The 17,740-nt window shown below is 44.0% G+C and overlaps 2 protein-coding genes across 5 annotated transcripts in view; one reads left to right on the top strand and one right to left on the bottom strand.

Annotated features, from left to right (window-relative positions):
- Positions 1-982, bottom strand: part of ATAD2B (ATPase family AAA domain containing 2B) — a 162,355-nt gene extending 161,373 nt beyond the window's left edge. For 2 of the 3 annotated variants that reach the window (XR_007462447.1, XM_049652474.1), the window contains exon 1: positions 417-728. Coding sequence is in view for 2 of the 3 variants with exons in the window: in XM_049652474.1 (XP_049508431.1) it covers positions 417-632 (216 nt within the window). In the remaining variant the exon portion in view is untranslated. Of the gene's footprint in view, positions 1-416 lie in introns of all 3 variants that reach the window. The other variant, XM_049652475.1, reaches the window with a different exon arrangement.
- A 9,510-nt stretch (positions 983-10,492) lies between these two features.
- UBXN2A (UBX domain protein 2A) overlaps positions 10,493-17,740 on the top strand; it is a 45,964-nt gene continuing 38,716 nt past the window's right edge. Inside the window, exon 1 of one of the 2 annotated variants that reach the window (XM_049652472.1) lies at positions 10,493-10,986. The gene's annotated coding sequence lies outside the window, so the exon portion shown is untranslated. Of the gene's footprint in view, positions 10,987-11,117; positions 11,216-17,740 lie in introns of those variants that run through there. The other variant, XM_049652473.1, reaches the window with a different exon arrangement.

The following is a 17,740-nucleotide window of genomic DNA, read 5'->3' as shown; positions in this document are numbered from 1 at the left end:
CCGGCAGGAGCTGACACACTTACGAGAAGGGTTTGACACCGCAGAAAACTTTCACTTCTCTTCTCCCAGCCCTTCCACCCGGGGACTCCGGCCTTTCGCTCTTGCTCCCCTAGAATTCCCCTCTAAGGCAGGGCAAGGACACGGAAACCAGACTGTTCCAATGTCCCCGAAAAGACCCCCCCCCCCCCGCCCCCCCCCCCCCCCCCCCGTCCTGTTCTTCACACAAAAGAGCCAGAGCAGCAAAGCTATCGCAGCCCTACCTAGCTGGGTACCATCCTTCACCGCACCCGCAGACCCAGTCCCCAGCCGCCCAAGCGGTCTCCACTGGAGGCTTCCTGCCGTAACCCGGCCAGACAAAGCCCCGGCGGCCGGGCCGGCACTCGGAAGCCTCCGGACTCGGGCCGCCGCGCTCTTACCCGGGCCTCTTCCAGAGCGACGCCGGCACCACCGCTTCCCCCGGCCTTGGCGCCGGGGCAGCTGGCAGCGCGGGTCTTGGAGGAGCGGGTCCGAGAGGAGATGAAATGGCTGCTGCCTCCGGTCGCCCCAGGCTCTGCTCCGGCCCCAGGCCCAGGCCCAGGCCCAGGCGACTTGGACCCGAGAAGACGCAGAGAGCTCTTCCGGGTGTTCACCATGGTCCAGCCAGGAGGACGGGGTCCACACAGCGCCCGCCGCGCCTGGGAGAGCCGAGGAAGGCCGGCCCGCCGGCCGGGCAGTCAGGGCCAGTGAAGCCGGGCCGGGAGAGACGAGCCGACCCGGACTCTGCGGAGCGCAGACGAGGACAGGCGAGAGTAGGGCAGACGAAGGGAAGTAGGCGTGAGAAGGCAGAAAGCGGGAGGCGGGAGCGATACTCCAGGCCGACAGCTCAGACCCTCCACCGGCTTCGCCCTCCTCAGCGGGAGCCGAGCGGAGCCGCCATTTCTGCCCCTTTCTCTCTCGTTCTCGCTCTCGAGCTCCGTGCGTCAGGGATCCAGCGCCGCAGGGCCGACGAGACCGCTTCCGGCCGTGGCCGCTGCGGGGCGCTGCAGGGTCGGCCAGCCCTTCTCCTGTCCGCTCCCCCTCCTCTCCCTCCGCCCCTCCAGCAGGCCCCGCCCAGCGGCGCGGCGTCAGCGCTCGGCGGCGGCGGGGGCGGGGGGGGCAAGGGACGCTCTGGGCTATGTGAGCTCTATGGTTCATAGGTCTGGCCCCGAGTCTAGGAGGGGGATGGGAATAACCAGAAACTGCGCGGAACAAGCTAGAGTGCTGGAGTTGACCCTGGGACTCTCACGCCCTGCGAGGCCCGAATACCCTAGTATCTCCACCATCGCTCCAGGTGGCTTGGATAGAGCCAGGAACGACCGGCAAAGGCGGGGGGATACACGGGGACAGGGGAGGACGAGGGCGCGGTGACCTGAGTTGGAATCCCAGAGGTACCCGAGGCAGGACACCGAACTTGAGTCGCACTTTTCGTGCCTGTGAAAATGAGACTATGGTAAATTAGATCTGTGCGGCTTCTGGCACATGGTAAGTTGAAGAAAGAACAAACGCTAGACCGCTGTGTCTTTAAACAAAGCAAGAAAGGGTTGTTTTCTATAACCTTTGCCAGATGTAAGGCGGAGTCACAAAGAATGACTTCTTTCACGTAGGAGTATCCTTTATCACTGCGGGCCCCCGCCCGCGGAAGAATTAATACAAAAAGCTGAACACAAAATATTAAATTTGTGATTTAACTTTCAAGAATTAAGAGAATATGAAAAGCTCTCCAGTAAAAGAAATTATGTTAATTTCACCAAATGCTTGGTACATTAGCGATAGAGAGCGAACTATTCATTGGGTAAAAGGTTCTTCCTGTTTGCTGCACTAAGAAAAATTGAAGGCTCAAGAAACGTCCTGTAAAAATACCCAAGCTGTATCAAAATTAGAGCATTCTAGCCACCCAAGCTACCAATCATTCGACAAAACTGCGTACAGCACTGAGAATGGAGGTCATTTTTCTGTTTGGAAAAATGTATGGATTCCAGGAAAGCAGGCAAAACCCGCTTACATTTAAATGGCAACACATCACCCACCACTTAAACACATCACCACACCACCCACCCGGACTTTTGGGTGTGGAAACCTCATAATGGAAGTAGACCTGGTTCTCCTGAATCAGTTAGCTGTGAATGAGATCACTGAAGAGAATAAACAGTTTTCCTACAGACAGAGGCTGGTTTTCAGATGTATATGAAGCGTCCTGAAGAGGTGTATAACATGCAAATTAGGATATAAAGGGTTTGTGTGCTTTCCTCCTTTGTTTTCTGTGTTTGTTTTTGTAGTCCTAAATTAAGACAGTCAAGTTATTATGACTTGGGTCATTATAACTAACAAGAACAAAAGGCAAGCTGAGTGTAAAACACTGAGCTAAGTGGGACATAGATCCTCAGGCACTAGTAAATGCCTAAGAACAAAGGCAGGGGAAAAACAAATGGTTAACTGATAAAAATCACAGTCTTGTAGGATGTGAAACCCCACTACAGTTTGTAGCTGTCTTAATGATTGACAAGAAAAACACAATCTTGGGGGCCCATGGCTGGCTCACTGGGAGAAACATGCAACTTTGATCTCAGGGTCATGAGTTTGAGCCCCACATAGGGTATAGAGATTAACTAAATAAATAAAACTTTAAAAAAAGAGAAAAAGACAATCTTAATAGACCTCCAGGAACCTATAAACTCAATTTCCTGGGGCCCTAAGGTCACCTTCACCTCTATAGGTTAGACAACCCTATATAATCAGTCATTCCCTGCAATCGCAGTGCAGCTCTCTGCCCAAGGGTCCTGTCCCTGTGCTATAATAAAAATGCCTTTTTGCACCATAAAATGTCTCAAGAATTCTTTCTTGACCATTGGGCTTGACAATCCTGCATCAATAACCTGCATAATTTACTATCCACAAATGTTTACTCTAAACCCAACTGGTATTTGGTACTCTGCCAGGCCAGGAAGGAGGGAAATTTTTTTAAATACAACACATAGTACTTACAAGAGAGATGGAGACTGGCAAGAAACTAGCAAGGTTCGATACAGTGTGATAAAGAATGAGGCACAGACCTCTAACTCAAACAGGGATTTAGGGAAAGCCCTGAGATTTCATCTTGAAGCACAAAATGGAATAAGGGAACATTATGGATAAAAGAAAAGAAGGTTTGAAGAAGAAAGAGTTGTTTTCTGCAGTATGAGCCAGAGAAAATAAATCGATAAAAATCTGTTTTTAAACTTGGCTTAAAATTACATGAGCTATGGGGTTCCTGGGTTGCTGAGTCAGTTAAGTGTCCAACTCTTGATTTCAGCTCAGGTCACGATCTCACAGTGGTGAGATCAGGGTCCAGCATCAGGCTCAGCGCTAGGTATGGAGTCTGCTTAAGAGTCTCTCCTTCCTTCTACCCCCTCCCCCCACTTCTGTGCTTGCACAGAAGCACAGTCTCTCTCTCTCTCTCTCACTCTCTTTCAGCTCTCTTTCTCTCCCCCCTCCACTCCCTCTCAAAAAAGGCTGGGGGGGGTGGTGCAGGGGGTACCTGGGTGGCTCAATCAGTTAAGCACCAAACTCTTGGTCTCAGCCTTTGGGTCATGATCTCACAGTTCATGAGATCCAGCCCCAAGTCAGGCTCTACACTGATAGCACCGAGCCTGCTTGGGATTCTCTCTCTCTCTCTGTCTCTCTGTCTCTCTCTCTCTCTCTCTCTCTCTACCCTTCCCCCACTCTCTCTCTCAAAATAAATAAACATTTTTTTTTTAATATATGAGCTGGCAAGATACCAAAAAATGCTTAGACCAAAAACAAAGTCACTGCAGGAACCCAGACCAGTAATGTATTTTCAATGCATTTGCTCAACCACAGTGAACTTGACCTTCTATGTTCTGTCTTAAGGAGATAGAAAAGACAAGGCAAAGCCCAGGACCTGCTCAAGTTACAGTCTGACACAATCACCCTGCAAAATCCTGGTAAAAAAGGATACATCTAAGGGTAAATTAAAAATAAACCTGCCAGGGGTGCCTGGGTGGCTCAGTCAGTTGAGTGTCTGACTTTGGCTCAGGTCATGATCTCATAGTTTGTGAGGTTTGTAAGTTCGAGCCCCGCATCTGGCTCGCCGCTGTCAGTGCAGAGCCTGCTTTGGATCCTCTGTCCCCATCTCTCTCTGCCCCTCCTTGCTTGTGCTCTCTCCCTCTTAAAATAAAGAAACATTTAAAAAAGAAAGAAAGAGGGGCGCCTGGGTGGCTCGGTTGGTTAAGTGACCGACTTCGGCTCAGGTCATGATCTCGCGGTCCGTGAGTTCGAGCCCCGCGTCGGGCTCTGTGCTGATAGCTTGGAGCCTGTTTCAGATTCTGTGTCTCCCTCTCTCTGACCCTCCCCCATTCATGCTCTGTCTCTCTCTGTCTCAAAAATAAATAAACATTAAAAAAAATTTTTTTAAATAAAAAGAATAAAAAATAAAATAAAAAAAGAAAGAAACAAAGAAACAAAGAAACCTGCCAACCTTCCTTCCCATCATTCATCCCCAGGAAACTGCAAGGAAAACTGACTTTCCTAACATCTACACCAAGAATGAGGGGCAAAGGCACCTGGATGGTTCAGTTGGTTAAGCATATGATTCTTGATTTCCTGCTCAGGTCTTGCTCTCATAGTTTGTGGGATCAAGCCCTGCATCCCGTTCTGTGCTGACAGCTGGGAGCCTGGAACCTGCCCCACACTCTGTGTCTCCCTCTCTCTGCCCCTCCACCACTTGTGCTCTGTCTCTCTCTTTCTCTCCTTCAAAAATAAACATTACAAAATAAGTAAAATAAAATAAAATAAAATAAAATAAAATAAAATAAAATAAAATAAAATTTTGTGGCACCTGGGTGACTCAGTCTGTGAGTGGCCGACTCTTGACTTCAGCTCAGGTCATGATCCCAGGGTCGTGACATGGAGCACCACATCAGGCTCTCTGCTGAGCATGGTGCCTGTTTGGGATTCTCTCTCTCCCTCTACCCCTCTCTCCCACCCATGCTCTGTCTCTCTCTAAAAAAAAATTTTAATAAAATTTATATGGAGGTGTGCCTGGTTGGTTCAGCAGGTAGAGCATGCAACTCTCAATCTCAAGGTCATGAGTTCAAGCCCCATATTGGACAAGGAGCCTAATTAATTAATTAAAAATAAAATTTATATTGAGATACAAAGAACCCAGAGTCTCTCTCTCTCTCTCTCTCTCTCTCTCTCACACACACACACACACACACACACACACACACACACAAACACACACACAGTCACCTAAGCAATCAGGAAAAAAATAAAAGTGGAGAAATTTACACTACCTCATTTCAAGTCTTACTACTAAGTTTTAATAATCAAGGCAGCATAAGTATATAGTCATACAGCTGAATGGCAAAGAATAGAAGGTCCAGAAAGAGACACATACGGTCAACTGATTTTTGTCAACTGGCCAAGGAGATTAATAGGGAAAGGATATTCTTCTCAATAAATGATGCTAGAACAACTATATATCCCTAAGCAAAAAAAATAAACCTTGACTATTACTTCATGCTAATTAAAAAGATTAACTTCAGATTGATTATAGATTTAAACATAAGGCCAAAACTGTAATTTTTTTAGAATAAAGCCTAAAAGAGAGAAAGCTCAAGCAGGGGAGAGGGACAGAGGAAAAGAGAGAGAGAGAATTTTGATCAGGCTCCAAGATGATGTGGGGCTCAGTCCCCACATATCATGACCCAAGCCAAAATCAAGAGTTGGATGCTCAACAGACTGAGCCACCTAGGCACCCCTGAAAGACACTTTTTTAAATGTTTATTTATTTGAGAGAGAGAGAGAGAGAGCACATATGAGTGAGGGATGGCAGAGGGAGCGAGAGAGAGAGAGAGAGAGAGAGAGAGAATCCCAAGCAGGCTCTGCACTGTCAGCATGGAGTCCAACACGGGGCTCAAACTCAACAACCATGAGATCACAACCTGAGGTGAAATCAAGAGTTGGACGCTTGGGACGCCTGGGTGGCTCAGTCAGTTGAGCATCCAACTTCAGCTCAGGTCATGATCTCACGGCTGGTGGGTTCAAGCCCCGCATTGGGCTTTGTGCTGACAGCTCAGAGCCTGGAGCCCACTTCTGATTCTGTGTCTCCCTCTCTCTCTGCCACTAACCCACTCACATTCTGTCTCTGTCTCTCTCAAAAATAAATAAACATTTAAAAAATTAAAAAAAAAAAAGAGTTGGACGCTCAACTGACTGAGCCACATAGGTGCCCTGTTTTGTTTTTTTAATTTTACTTCTGATGGAGCTTAGGTGAGATACTATAACTCTAGAAAAAGGTCCTATGGGAAGAGACTCTGATCCAGTAGGCATAGGATGCAAGAGCTATACTTCTAAGAAGCATGACACTTTGAATAACCACTGAGTCGTGGAACAAAATCAGAATTGGTGACATTAGAATTCTGTGCTGTCCAATGTGCCAACTACTACCCACATACAGCTATTTAAATTTAAATTAAAAAATTAAAAATTCAGTCCTTCAGATACATTACCTATATTTCAAGCATTCAGTAGCAAAATGTTGCTAGTAGTTAATGTATTAGAAAGTGCAGAAACAATTCCCTCATCTCAAAAAGTTGTATTGAACAGCTCAGTCGTAGATATTCATTTTGAGGTAGGGGAAATGATCAAAGATGATCACAGTGTTTGTAACCTGAACTGGATGGTTGGAATGGATACCAACTGAAAAAGATGATGCAGGATCAGGAGCAGATTCCTGAGAGCCACCTATTATCTTTCCATGTCAATTCAAGATGCATTTGCCACCCCTAGTATGGACGTATGTATTACCTACTGTATAAAGTATTCTGGAGGAGAGCTAACAAATACATGACTCAGTTTGCACCCTTAAGGAGCTTACAGTGCTGTTTGAGCATTTAGACTTACAACTAAAAAGCCAACAGATTCAATCCTGGGTTTTGTTACCCAAAAGCAAACAAACAAACAAACAAACAAATAATAGAGAAAATAGAGAAAGAGCAAATGAAACCCAAAAGCTAGTAAAAGGAAGGACAGGGTGCCTGGGTGACTCAATTGGTTAAGTGTCTGACTCTTGATTTTGGCTCAGGTCATGATCTCAGAGTTGTGGGATCAAGCCCTGCATCAGGTTCTGGGCTGAACATGAATTCTGCTTAAGATTCTCTCTCTCTCTCTCTCTCTCTCTCTGCCCCTTTCCCCTGCTCATAGTCTCTCTCTAAAAAAAAAAAAAAAAATTGGGGCACTTGGGTGCCTCAGTCAGTTAAGTGGCTGACTTCAGCTCAGGCCATGATCTCACTGTTCATGTGTTCAAGCCCCACACCAGGCTCTGGGCTGACATCTCAGAGCCTGGAGCCTGCTTTGGATTCTGTGTCTCCCTCTCTCTCTGCCCCTCCCCCTGCTTACACTCTGTCTCTCTCTGTCTCTCAAAAATGAATAAACATTAAAAATTTTTTTTCAAAAAGAATCATAACAAAATACTATGAACAATGTATGACAACAAATAAGCTAATCTAGGTGAAATGGACAAATTTCTAGAAACATACAAACAACCAAAAGTGACTCAAGAAGAAATAGAAAATCCAAACAGGCCTACAATGAGATTGAATCAGTTATCAAAAACCTCCCAACAAAGAAAAGCTCAGGACTAGATGACTTCACAGTTTCTACTAAACATTTCTACCAAATACTTAAGAAAGAATTGACACCAATCCTTCTCAAAATATTCTGAAAAATAGAAGACGAGGAAACACTTCCTAATTCATTCTATGAAACCAACATTACCTTGATACCAAAGCTAGACAAAGGTATCACAGTAAAAGAACTACAGAGCAAAATCCTTTATTAATAGAGATGCAAAAATCCTCAAGAAAATACAGCAAACTAAATCCAGCAGTATGTCAAAAGAATTCTACATCATAACCGAGTGGTATTTATCCCAAGACCATTAAATGGGGAAAGGACAGTCTTTTCAAAAAATGGTTCTGAGATGGGGCACCTGGGTGGCTCAGTCTGTCGGGTGTCTGACTTTTAATTTCAGCTCAGGTCATGATCTCAGTTTGTGAGATTGAGCCCCACATCAGGCTCCATGCTGACAGGTTGGAAGAGTCTGCTTAAGATTCTATCTCTCATCTCTGCCTCTCCCCCCACCCCCAATTCAAGCACACTTGCACTCTCTCTCTCTCTGTCATCAAAATAAATAAATAAGTAAAAAAAAAATTTAAGTGGTTCTGAGAGGGACGCCTAGGTGGCTCATTCAGTTAAACATCTGACTTCAGTTCAGGTCATGATCTCATGGGTTTGTGAGTTCAAGTCCTGCATTGGGCTCCCTGCTGTCAGCATGGAGCCTGCTTCGGATCTTCTGTCCCCCTCTCTCTGCCCTTCCCCTACTTGCACTCTGTCTCTCTCAAAATAAATAAATAAACTAAAAAAAAAATTGAAAAATGGTTCTGAGAAAACTGTATATCCACATGCGAAAGAATGAAGTTAGAATCTTATTTTACGTGTATAAAAATTAATTCAAAATGCATCAATCACCTAGTATAAGAGCTAAAAGTATAAAATACTTAGAAAAAAAACATAATGCCAGGGGGCACCTGGCTGGCTTAGTCAGAGGAGCATGCGACTCTTGAACTGAGGGTTGTGAGTTCTAGCATGAGTGTATACCTTACTTATATAAATAAAAGAAAGAAAGAAAAAGAAAAAACATTGGGGAAAATCTTCATGACACTGAATTTGGCAATGCTTTCTTGTTTATGACCCTAAAAGCATACAGGAAAGAAAGGAAAAATAAATAAATTGAACTTCATCAACATTTAAAGGACAAAGGGCAGTGTCAAAGGACACTGTCAGTAGAATGAAAGGATAACCCACAGGAGAAAATATTTGCAAATTACATCTATGATGAGGACTTAATCTCCAGGAAAAAAAAAAAAAAGAAAATAACTACAACTCAACAACAAAAAATAATCCTATTTAAAAGGCAAAGGCTGGGGTGCCTGGCTAGCTCCATTGGTTAAGCATCCAACTCTTGGTTTCAGGCTCAGGTCATGATGTCAGGGTTCATGGAATGGAGCCCTGAGTCAGGCTCTGTGCTGACAGCCCTGAACCTGCTTGCGATTCTTTCTCTCTCTCTCTCTGCCCCTCCCCCACTCACACTCTCTAAATAAATAAATAAACAAACTTTCTTTCTTTCTTTTTTTTTTTTTATGAGGGGCTACAGGTGGGGTGGTGGCTCAGTTGGAAGAGCATGGGACTCTTGATCTCAGGGTTGTGAAATCAAACCCCAGGTTGGTCACAGAGTTTGCTTAAAATAAATAAATAGATAAATAATAATGGGCAAAGGACTTGATTAGATATTTCCCCAAAGATATACAAATGGTCAATAAGCACATGAAAAAATGCTCAACATCACTGTCAGGAGGGAAATAAAAATGAAAACCACAATGAATACCAACCACTTCACACGAATTAGGATAGCTCTTATAAAAAAAAAAAAAATCCAAAAAACAAAAATGGAAAATAACAAGTGCTGTCAAGGGTATGGAGAAACTGGAATGCACATGCATTGCTGATAGGAATATAAGATGGTATACTTATCGTAGAAAACAGTTTGGCATTTCCTCAAAAAGCTTAACAACCCACACGAGCCAGCAATTCCACCTCTAGATATATACTAAAGAACTAAAAGCAAGAGACTTAATCAGATACTTGTACACCAATGTTCACAGCGTCATTGTTCACAGCAGCCAAAATGTGGAAACAATCCAAATGTCCATCAGCAGATGCATGAATAAACAAAAAATGGCATATACATGCAACGGAATATTATTCAGCATAAAAAAGAATAAACTCTGATACCTGTGACATGGATGAACCTTGAAAACAACACTAAGTGAAATAAGGCCAGACCCAAAAAGATAAATATTGTATGACTCCACTTATATGAGGTACTTAGACTATGGCAGCTTCACTAGTGGGGAGGGGTGACTATTTCCATAGGGGAACTCTGACCCTGAGATCTGCAACTGTCTCCAAGGTAAATCAGAAAAGGGCTTTTCTCTCACAGGGAGGAGGGAACAAAGACTAGAAAGACCTGGGTGTGCGGAAGTGGGAGGAACGGGTGGAGGGTGATCACACAGCACTTCAGTGTTTCACTCGGACGTGGACCCAGATTTTCAAGAGTGGTGGATTAGAAGGGGCTGTTGACTGGCTCAGGCGGAGGGTGGGTCAAAGTTTAGGGGCCTGGTGGAAGGAGAGAAGTTGGCTAAAGTTTGGTCGAGTGACGGTAGCTGGTATTTTGTCCAGATCGCTCAGTGAGTGCAGTCGGTTCGGCTAATCATTTATGAGGCAAAAGAATAAGGGAATTGGGAGGGTCTGTGTCTGATCCGTCACAGGTGAACAAGGGGGCACACGTGAGTCATATATGAGTCACACGGGGAAAGGCGGTTCCTTGCAGAAAACCATTTCAGGAACACAAAAGGGTGGAGGGATTTCTTAAACGGTCGCTTTCCAGAATCACAGAGCTCGGGTAAAGTTCCACATTGTGGGAATGCAGGGAAATCTCTCCGCGTAGTCAATCAGAGGCTGAGGAGGTACAGAGGGAGGCAGCAGCTGGGCTCTCAGTGGAGCCCACACGTCGCAGCCAGCATGTTCCGCGCGGGGTCAAAAGGCAGCTAGCGGAGGCGCCGGGTGCAGGCAGGCGGCGGCCGCCATGAGCTCCGGTAACGCCGAGGCCTGAGGCGGTGGCGGCTGCCGGCCCCGCCCTCCCGCGCGCGCGCTCTCGGGGCTGCGCAGAGCCAGCTCGGCGCGCGCTCGGCGCCGGGCGGCGGAGACCCCGGGAGGCGGGCCGGGTGCCGGCTGCGCGGCCCGGGAGCCTCAGCGGGTCTGAGGGCCTCCAGCCCGACAGCAGCGGTGGCGCCCGCGGCCCCCGAGCCAACTGAGGACGAGGCCGCGAGGCGGCCACGCCCAGAGGTGAGTGTGCTGGGGCTGCGCCGCGTTCGGCCGGGCGAGGGGCCGGGGCATCCGCTGGCCGCCGGGCGTGGGCCGGCGTTTCCCGGGCGGGGGCGCTGGGGTCGTTGGGTCCGGCTGAGCCGTGGCGCTTGTCTGGGTGTTGGTCTCGGTGGGCCCTGGATCCGGACGGTTTCGGCGACGCTGGCGGCGGCGGCGGCGGCGGCCGGGGCGAGACTCCTGGCCAGCGCAGGTGAGCCGTGTGACTCGGGCCTGCAGCCTGCGCTTGCTTCCTGCGGAAGAGCATAGCGGAGGGCTTCCGTTCTGACGGTACTCGGAAACTTCGAGTTAGGAGCGTTCGCATGCCCCCATTTCCAAAGACGTGCCCTGCAGGAGCACTGTGCCGAAATGGCACGTTTGTTTGCGGTGGCCGTTTCTTACGTAGCTTCGTTACCAGTCTCCCACAACACTCTTTTGTAGGTTTCGTGTTCGCTGTTTTCCAGGTTTCATTTTTTAAAAGTGTGCGTCTTTTTCTTTTTCACTCGCAGTTTCTTGTTAGCAATCAGGAACGTTAGAGTGGTGTCCAGCATCGATTTCTTCGTACTTAATTTGAGATGGTGGAAAAGAAAAACAGGAAACTGACAGTCTTTTTGATGTCAGTGTGAAACTGTGAAGTGTGACATTGTGTAAACGACGTGAACATCGGCCTCCCTGTTTTAAAGTCATGGCTCAAGTGTGTTTGGGGAGTGTTTATAAGTTTTTGAATTACAGTTTAGTTTTTAATGGGGAAAGCTCTTTAAGTTGATGTTGCGTCTTCTATGTAAATATGCTAAAAGGCGTATTGATTTTAAAGGCAGTTAAACTCAGTGAATATTGAGCACCTGTTTATACCACTAAAGTTAGTGTTGGCGTCCAAAAACGGGTACGAATGGTGTGCAGGCTGGAGGGAGTGATTAAGCACGCGAATAATAATGATACAAGGCAGAATACGGTATAACAGAAAGTATTGAGAACTGACTCTTAGCCCTGCACTGCGATAAATACATGGATACTTTACCCAATATTTAATGTTACTTAATTTGTCATGCAGAATTTTTTAACACCTACTGTATGGTGAGTGCCCACAATACTATGGTGACCTCTATAGATTTTGCTTATGGACTTTACATTGTTATTGGGGGGAACATATTAAACAACTAATCACACAAGTATCAGTTGCCCCTTGAACAATGGTGGGACTGTTAGGGGTGCCAACCCCCACACGGTGAAAATCTGTATGAATTCTGATTACCCAAAAACTTAACTACTAATAACCTGTTGACCAAAAGCCTTACCAATAATGTAAATAGTTGATTAACACCATTTTGTGTATTATATGCATTATGTTGTATTCTTACAATAAAGTAAGCTAGAGGAAAGAAAATGTTATGAAGAAAACCATAAGAGAAAATACATTTACAGTAATGTACTGTGTTCATAAAAAAAAAAAAAACTGCATATATGTAGTCCTGCATAGCTCAAACCTGTATTGTTCAAGGCTCAACTGTAAATACCAATAAACCTACATAGAGGCTTAAAAAGAAAGAATGTAGCAGGTTGTGAGAATATGTAACAAGTGGATAACCAGCTGGGAAAGTCAGGTAAAGTTTTCTTAGGAAAGCAGTCTACCAGCTAACATATTATGGGTAAATAGGAATTAGGTGAAGGTAACTCCCAAAGGAGGGAAGAAAGTGGAATCTATTCCACTGAAGGAGGCTGGGGAAGTGTACCCAACTGAAAGGTCACAGCAGTTGGATTGAGTGTAGAATGCAAAAGGGAGCCAGAGATACAATGCCAGGTCCTTTAAGCAGTGTTAGGGATTTGGGACCGGCTGTTTATTTCTTTCTCTTAAACTTTTTTTAAAAATTTGTTTTAATGTTTATTTTTGAGAGACAGTGTGAGTGGGGGAGGAGCTGAGAGAGAGGGAGACACACAGAATCTGAAGCAGGCTCCAGGCTCTGAGCTGACAGCACAGGGCTTGAACCCACAGAGTGCAGGATCATGACCTGAAGTCAGCTACCCAACCTACTGAGCCAACCAGCACCCGTCTCTTAAACTTTCATAGCAAAATTTTCAAATCACTCAAATATAGTGAGAGAAGAGTACAGTGAACTCTGTAATATTACCCAACATATGTGGACCTTATTTGAAGAGCATGGGTGGTCATTGAAGGGTTTTAAGCAGTTAAATTGCAGTCTTTTTTTTTTTTTTTTTTCCTTAAGATTTTATTTTTAAGGAATACTCTACACCCAGCGCAGGGCTCAAACTTACAATCCTGAGGTCAAGAGTTGCATGCTCAACCAGGGAGCAGCCAGGTGCTCCTCAGTCAAATTTGTATCTTAAAAAGTCAACCCTGGGAGCTCCTGGCTGGCTCTGTGGTAGAGCAGGGAACCCTTGATCTCAGGGTTGTGAGTTCGAGCCCCATGTTAGGAGTAGCATTTACTTGAAAAAGAAAAGAAAAAAAGAAAACTTTCTGTGTAGAAACTGCATTGTATGGGGATGGGAATGGATGGGAGAAAACCACCAAGAGGTGATATTTGGTCCTAGAGTTGTGACTGTTAAGATAGTATGTGTCCTAAGGGTACATAGCTGATCTCTCCTCTCTGTGTTAATAATTTTATGTTTCCGTCTTTCAGAGTAATTGTGGAAGGTTTTCCAGGGGAAATTGTATTTGAGCTGGGTATTGCAAGGTAGATAACACTTCAGTATGGAGCCCTGGAATGAGAATGTCTTGATGTCAAAGTATGGCTGCCTCAGTGACCTTGACAATCTCTGCCAAAGTGTCCCCTTCCCCCTAGAATTTCTCATTTAAATTACTTTTGTCACTATCACTTTGATCCTTGGGAGCACAGAACTTCCACATTAACAGTTCTTCTAGAAGAAGACAAATATGTATTTTTTTTTTTCAAGTACTGTGATTGCAACTAAGATAAGCTCAAACTTCCTGTAATTTTTGAATTTTTATTTAATAGTTAACTAGAATTCACTAAATACACAAATAAACTGTCTTTTAAAGTGTTTGATTTTGATGCTACCATAGTTTGCTCTTGGAGGTTTGGAGACCTGAAGAGCGAAGTGAAAAGAACCCACTGAAATGTGATCCATCGGTTCCTTTGCCCTGTGTTTAATGCCAGGAATGGCTTTATCCTTAAGGAGAAACTTCAGCTTCTGCATAAAGATAGCATACCCAGTGGTATAATATCTTGATACAAAACCTTAATCTTAAAAAAAAAAAAAAAGTAGCCTGTCATGTATGTTTACAAAACATAAGTAAAATCAGTATTATGCAAATTTTTTGTTTGAATTTTAATGTATACATTGAAAGGACTTTTTCTTGGTAGTCTAAATCTATTTTGACTGGGTTTTCCTTTCGGTGGATATGTTCCAAAAAGCTCAATCTCCTCTGTCTCCTGACTGATTTTATAACTGCAGTTGTTGGGAGTAAGTGGGGTAATAATTGGGAAGGTGTTTGGTAAACTGTGATACACAATACAAATATAAGATGGTAGTGGTACTAATTGGAAGCAAACTGAAGCAAAATGAAGGAAATTCGATTCCTCTGTCCCTTCTGATACTGAGCTTCATGCCGGTGACTTAGACATTTGTCAGGTGGCTTTTTAAATTCTCTGTAGTATAGTACATGACTTCAGTTCATTTGTGTCCCATGACTGATGATTGTAGAAGCTCACTCAGTTGATATAAATAGATTTTACATGGCTTATTTACATATTACTGATTATGGTAGGAAATATTGAAATACCGGTGCCTTTATATCTATTTTAGATTCAGTTTTTACTTAATAATTCTATGCCATGTTTGCAATCAGTAATTCGGTATATTTTTTTCTTGTTAGTCTGTAAACTCCCTGATAGTGTAGACTCTGTGCTATTAACCCTTCTTTCATTAGTTCTAAACCAGAGCCTTGTACACGGTGGTGGAAGGTTCAGTAAATATATAAGCGTTTTTAAAAGTTTCATTAGTGAAATCAAAACTAAAGTTTCATAGCCATGTTGAAATTGAAACTTAACACTAAGCCAGAAAATGATTCTTACCAGTCCTTGTAACAGATTATGACGGAGGGATCAGAAAAGAAAAAGGAGCAAACATTATCGTATTCTTAGTATTCTACTCCTCAAAACAAGCTTGTGAGGATGACAGTCATCCCTGTGTTACAGGTTTAGGCAACTGGAGCTTAGAGAAGGTAAATAACGATGAACTCACCCAGCTCAAAAATGATGTACCCAGTACTCCAGTACAAGTCAGTTTGAATACAAGGTCTTCTTCATTCTCTATTGCTTTCATAAAACAAATAAAACCCATTTATTAGTAGCTTATAATTATGAAATGATGAAAAATATTAGCAGTTTGCTAGAGAGCAATAACCTGTTAAAGGGAAACATAGTGACATACTTTAGGGATGGCTCCTCTTTGGTTTGCACTCAGCTAGGCACTTGGAAGAAACACAAAATGTGTAAGTCACCATACCTGTTCTCAAGGTTCTTGGATCCAGTAGAGGCAACTAAAAAACACAAAAGAAACAACAGGAATCAGTATCAGATAATATGACTTAAATACCAAAAATCTACATGCTTTAGGAGAGGAGTATTAGTACAGGTGTAATATCTTACTTGGGGCTCCTGGGTGTCTTAGTTGGTTGGGCATCGGACTTCAGCTTAGGTCATGGATCTCACAGTTCTTGAGTTCAAGGTTTCTGTCAGCCAGAGCCTGCTTTGGATTGTCGGTCTCCTTCTCTCTCTGTCCCTCCCCATCTCGAGCTCTCTCTCTCAAAAATAAACATTTAAAAATATTTTACCTTTATAAAACCTAAAAATGCACCCATTATTTTTCTCTAAGTACAACTACTTTGAACTCATAGCTGTTTCTTCTGATATGTACAGTCGTATTTCTTAATTTTTTTTTTTTTAACATTTATTTTTGAGACAGAGAGAGAGCATGAACAGGGGAGGGTCAGAGAAAGAGGGAGACACAGAATCTGAAACAGGCTCCAGGCTCTGAGCTGTCAGCACAGAGCCCGATGCGGGGCTCGAACCCACAGACTGTGAGATCATGACCTGAGCCGAAGTCGGACGCTCAACCGACTGAGCCACCCAGGCGCCCCTGTACAGTCGTATTTCTTAACGAAAAGAAACAGTTTATGGTAGACAAGGATCTTGAGCTGTGACTTGAAGGATAGTTAGGATTTGAATGCCCACAAGGATGGTTATGTATGAACAAAAAAGTATAATAAGTGTTTATGAGACAGTAAGGATCATATCCAAACTAAGGGATTATTTAGAGTAGTTGAAAATAATGTTAGAAAACTGTCAAGTGAAAAACAGCACCACCAGGATGTAATGTCCACGAGGGTTGGAATCTTTGGCTCTACATTTTTTAATGTTTTTAACAGCTTTATTTAGGTATAATTAATATGCAATGAAATGCACATATTTAAGACATACCATTTAATTTTTAAGTGAAATTGTATTCAATTCTATAATGCTTTATTTCTTTTTTTTTTTTTAATGTTTATTTATTTTTGAGACAGAGACAGAGCATGAACGGGGGAGGGGCAGAGAGAGAGGGAGACACAGAATCAGAAGCAGGCTCCAGGCTCTGAGCCATCAGCCCAGAGCCTGAAGCGGGGCTCGAACTCACGGACCGCGAGATCGTGACCTGAGCTGAAGTCGGATGCAACCGACTGAGCCACCCAGGCGCCCCATATAATGCTTTATTTCTTAAAAAAGAAGTAAATAAGTCCAAATTAAAACTTTCCTGACCTCTGAATGGTTGGGGTGGGTGTTTTATGTTTTTCTCTGTTTTTTGTATGTTTTATTATTTATTTTTGACATTTATTTATTTTTTAGAGACAGAGACAGTGAATGAGCAGGGGAGGGGTAGACAGAGAGGGAGACCCAGAATCTGAACAGGCTCCAGGCTCTGAGCGGTCAGCACAGAGCCCGTCACAGGGCTCGAACCCACAAACGGTGAAATCATGACCTGAGCCAAAGTCGGTTGCTTAACCCACTGAGCCACCCAGGTGCCTCAGAAAGGGAAGAATTTTTTTTTTTTTTTAAGTTTATTAAAGAGAAAGGGAGAGAGTGCAGGCACAAGTGGGGGAGGTGCAGAGAGAGGGGGACAGAGGATACTAAGCTGGCTCTGTGCTGACAGCAGAGAGCCCAATGTGGGGCTCAAACCCACAAATTGCGAGATCATGTCCTGAACTGAAGTTGGAAGTTGGGTGCCTGAAAAGAAAGAATTGTTTTAAAGGAAAGCAATTAGTTTTAGAAGTATGAGATTTGAAGAAGGACAAAGTCTTAGGAGAAAAAATTAGTGAGCATGAAATTCTGGTTTTCTGAATATGTTTTTAATTTGTTTCCTACTTAAAAAAAATTTTTTTTAAAGTTTATTTATTTTGAGAGGGAGAGAGTGCAAGCGTGTGTGCAAGTGGAGGAGGGGCATAGAGGGAGAGAGAGAATCCCAGGCAGGCTCCATACTGTCAGTGCAAGAGCCTGATGCGGGGCTTGAACTTACAAAACCATGAGATCGTGACCTGAGCCAAAGTCTTATGCTTTACTGATTGAGCCACCCAAGTGCCTCTGCTTTTTAATTTTTTAAATCAAAATAATATATACACATAGTTTAAAAGACAGTAGTGTTAGAAACCTAAAAATGCACCTATTCTTTCTCTAAGTACAACTACTTTGAACTCATAGCTGTTTCTTCTGTTATGTACAGTCGT

Source organism: Panthera uncia (genome assembly GCF_023721935.1).
Source record: "Panthera uncia isolate 11264 chromosome A3 unlocalized genomic scaffold, Puncia_PCG_1.0 HiC_scaffold_12, whole genome shotgun sequence".
Lineage (NCBI taxonomy): Eukaryota > Metazoa > Chordata > Mammalia > Carnivora > Felidae > Panthera > Panthera uncia.
The sequence above is the reverse complement of the archived record's forward strand: the minus strand, read 5'-3'. Positions and strand labels throughout refer to the sequence as shown.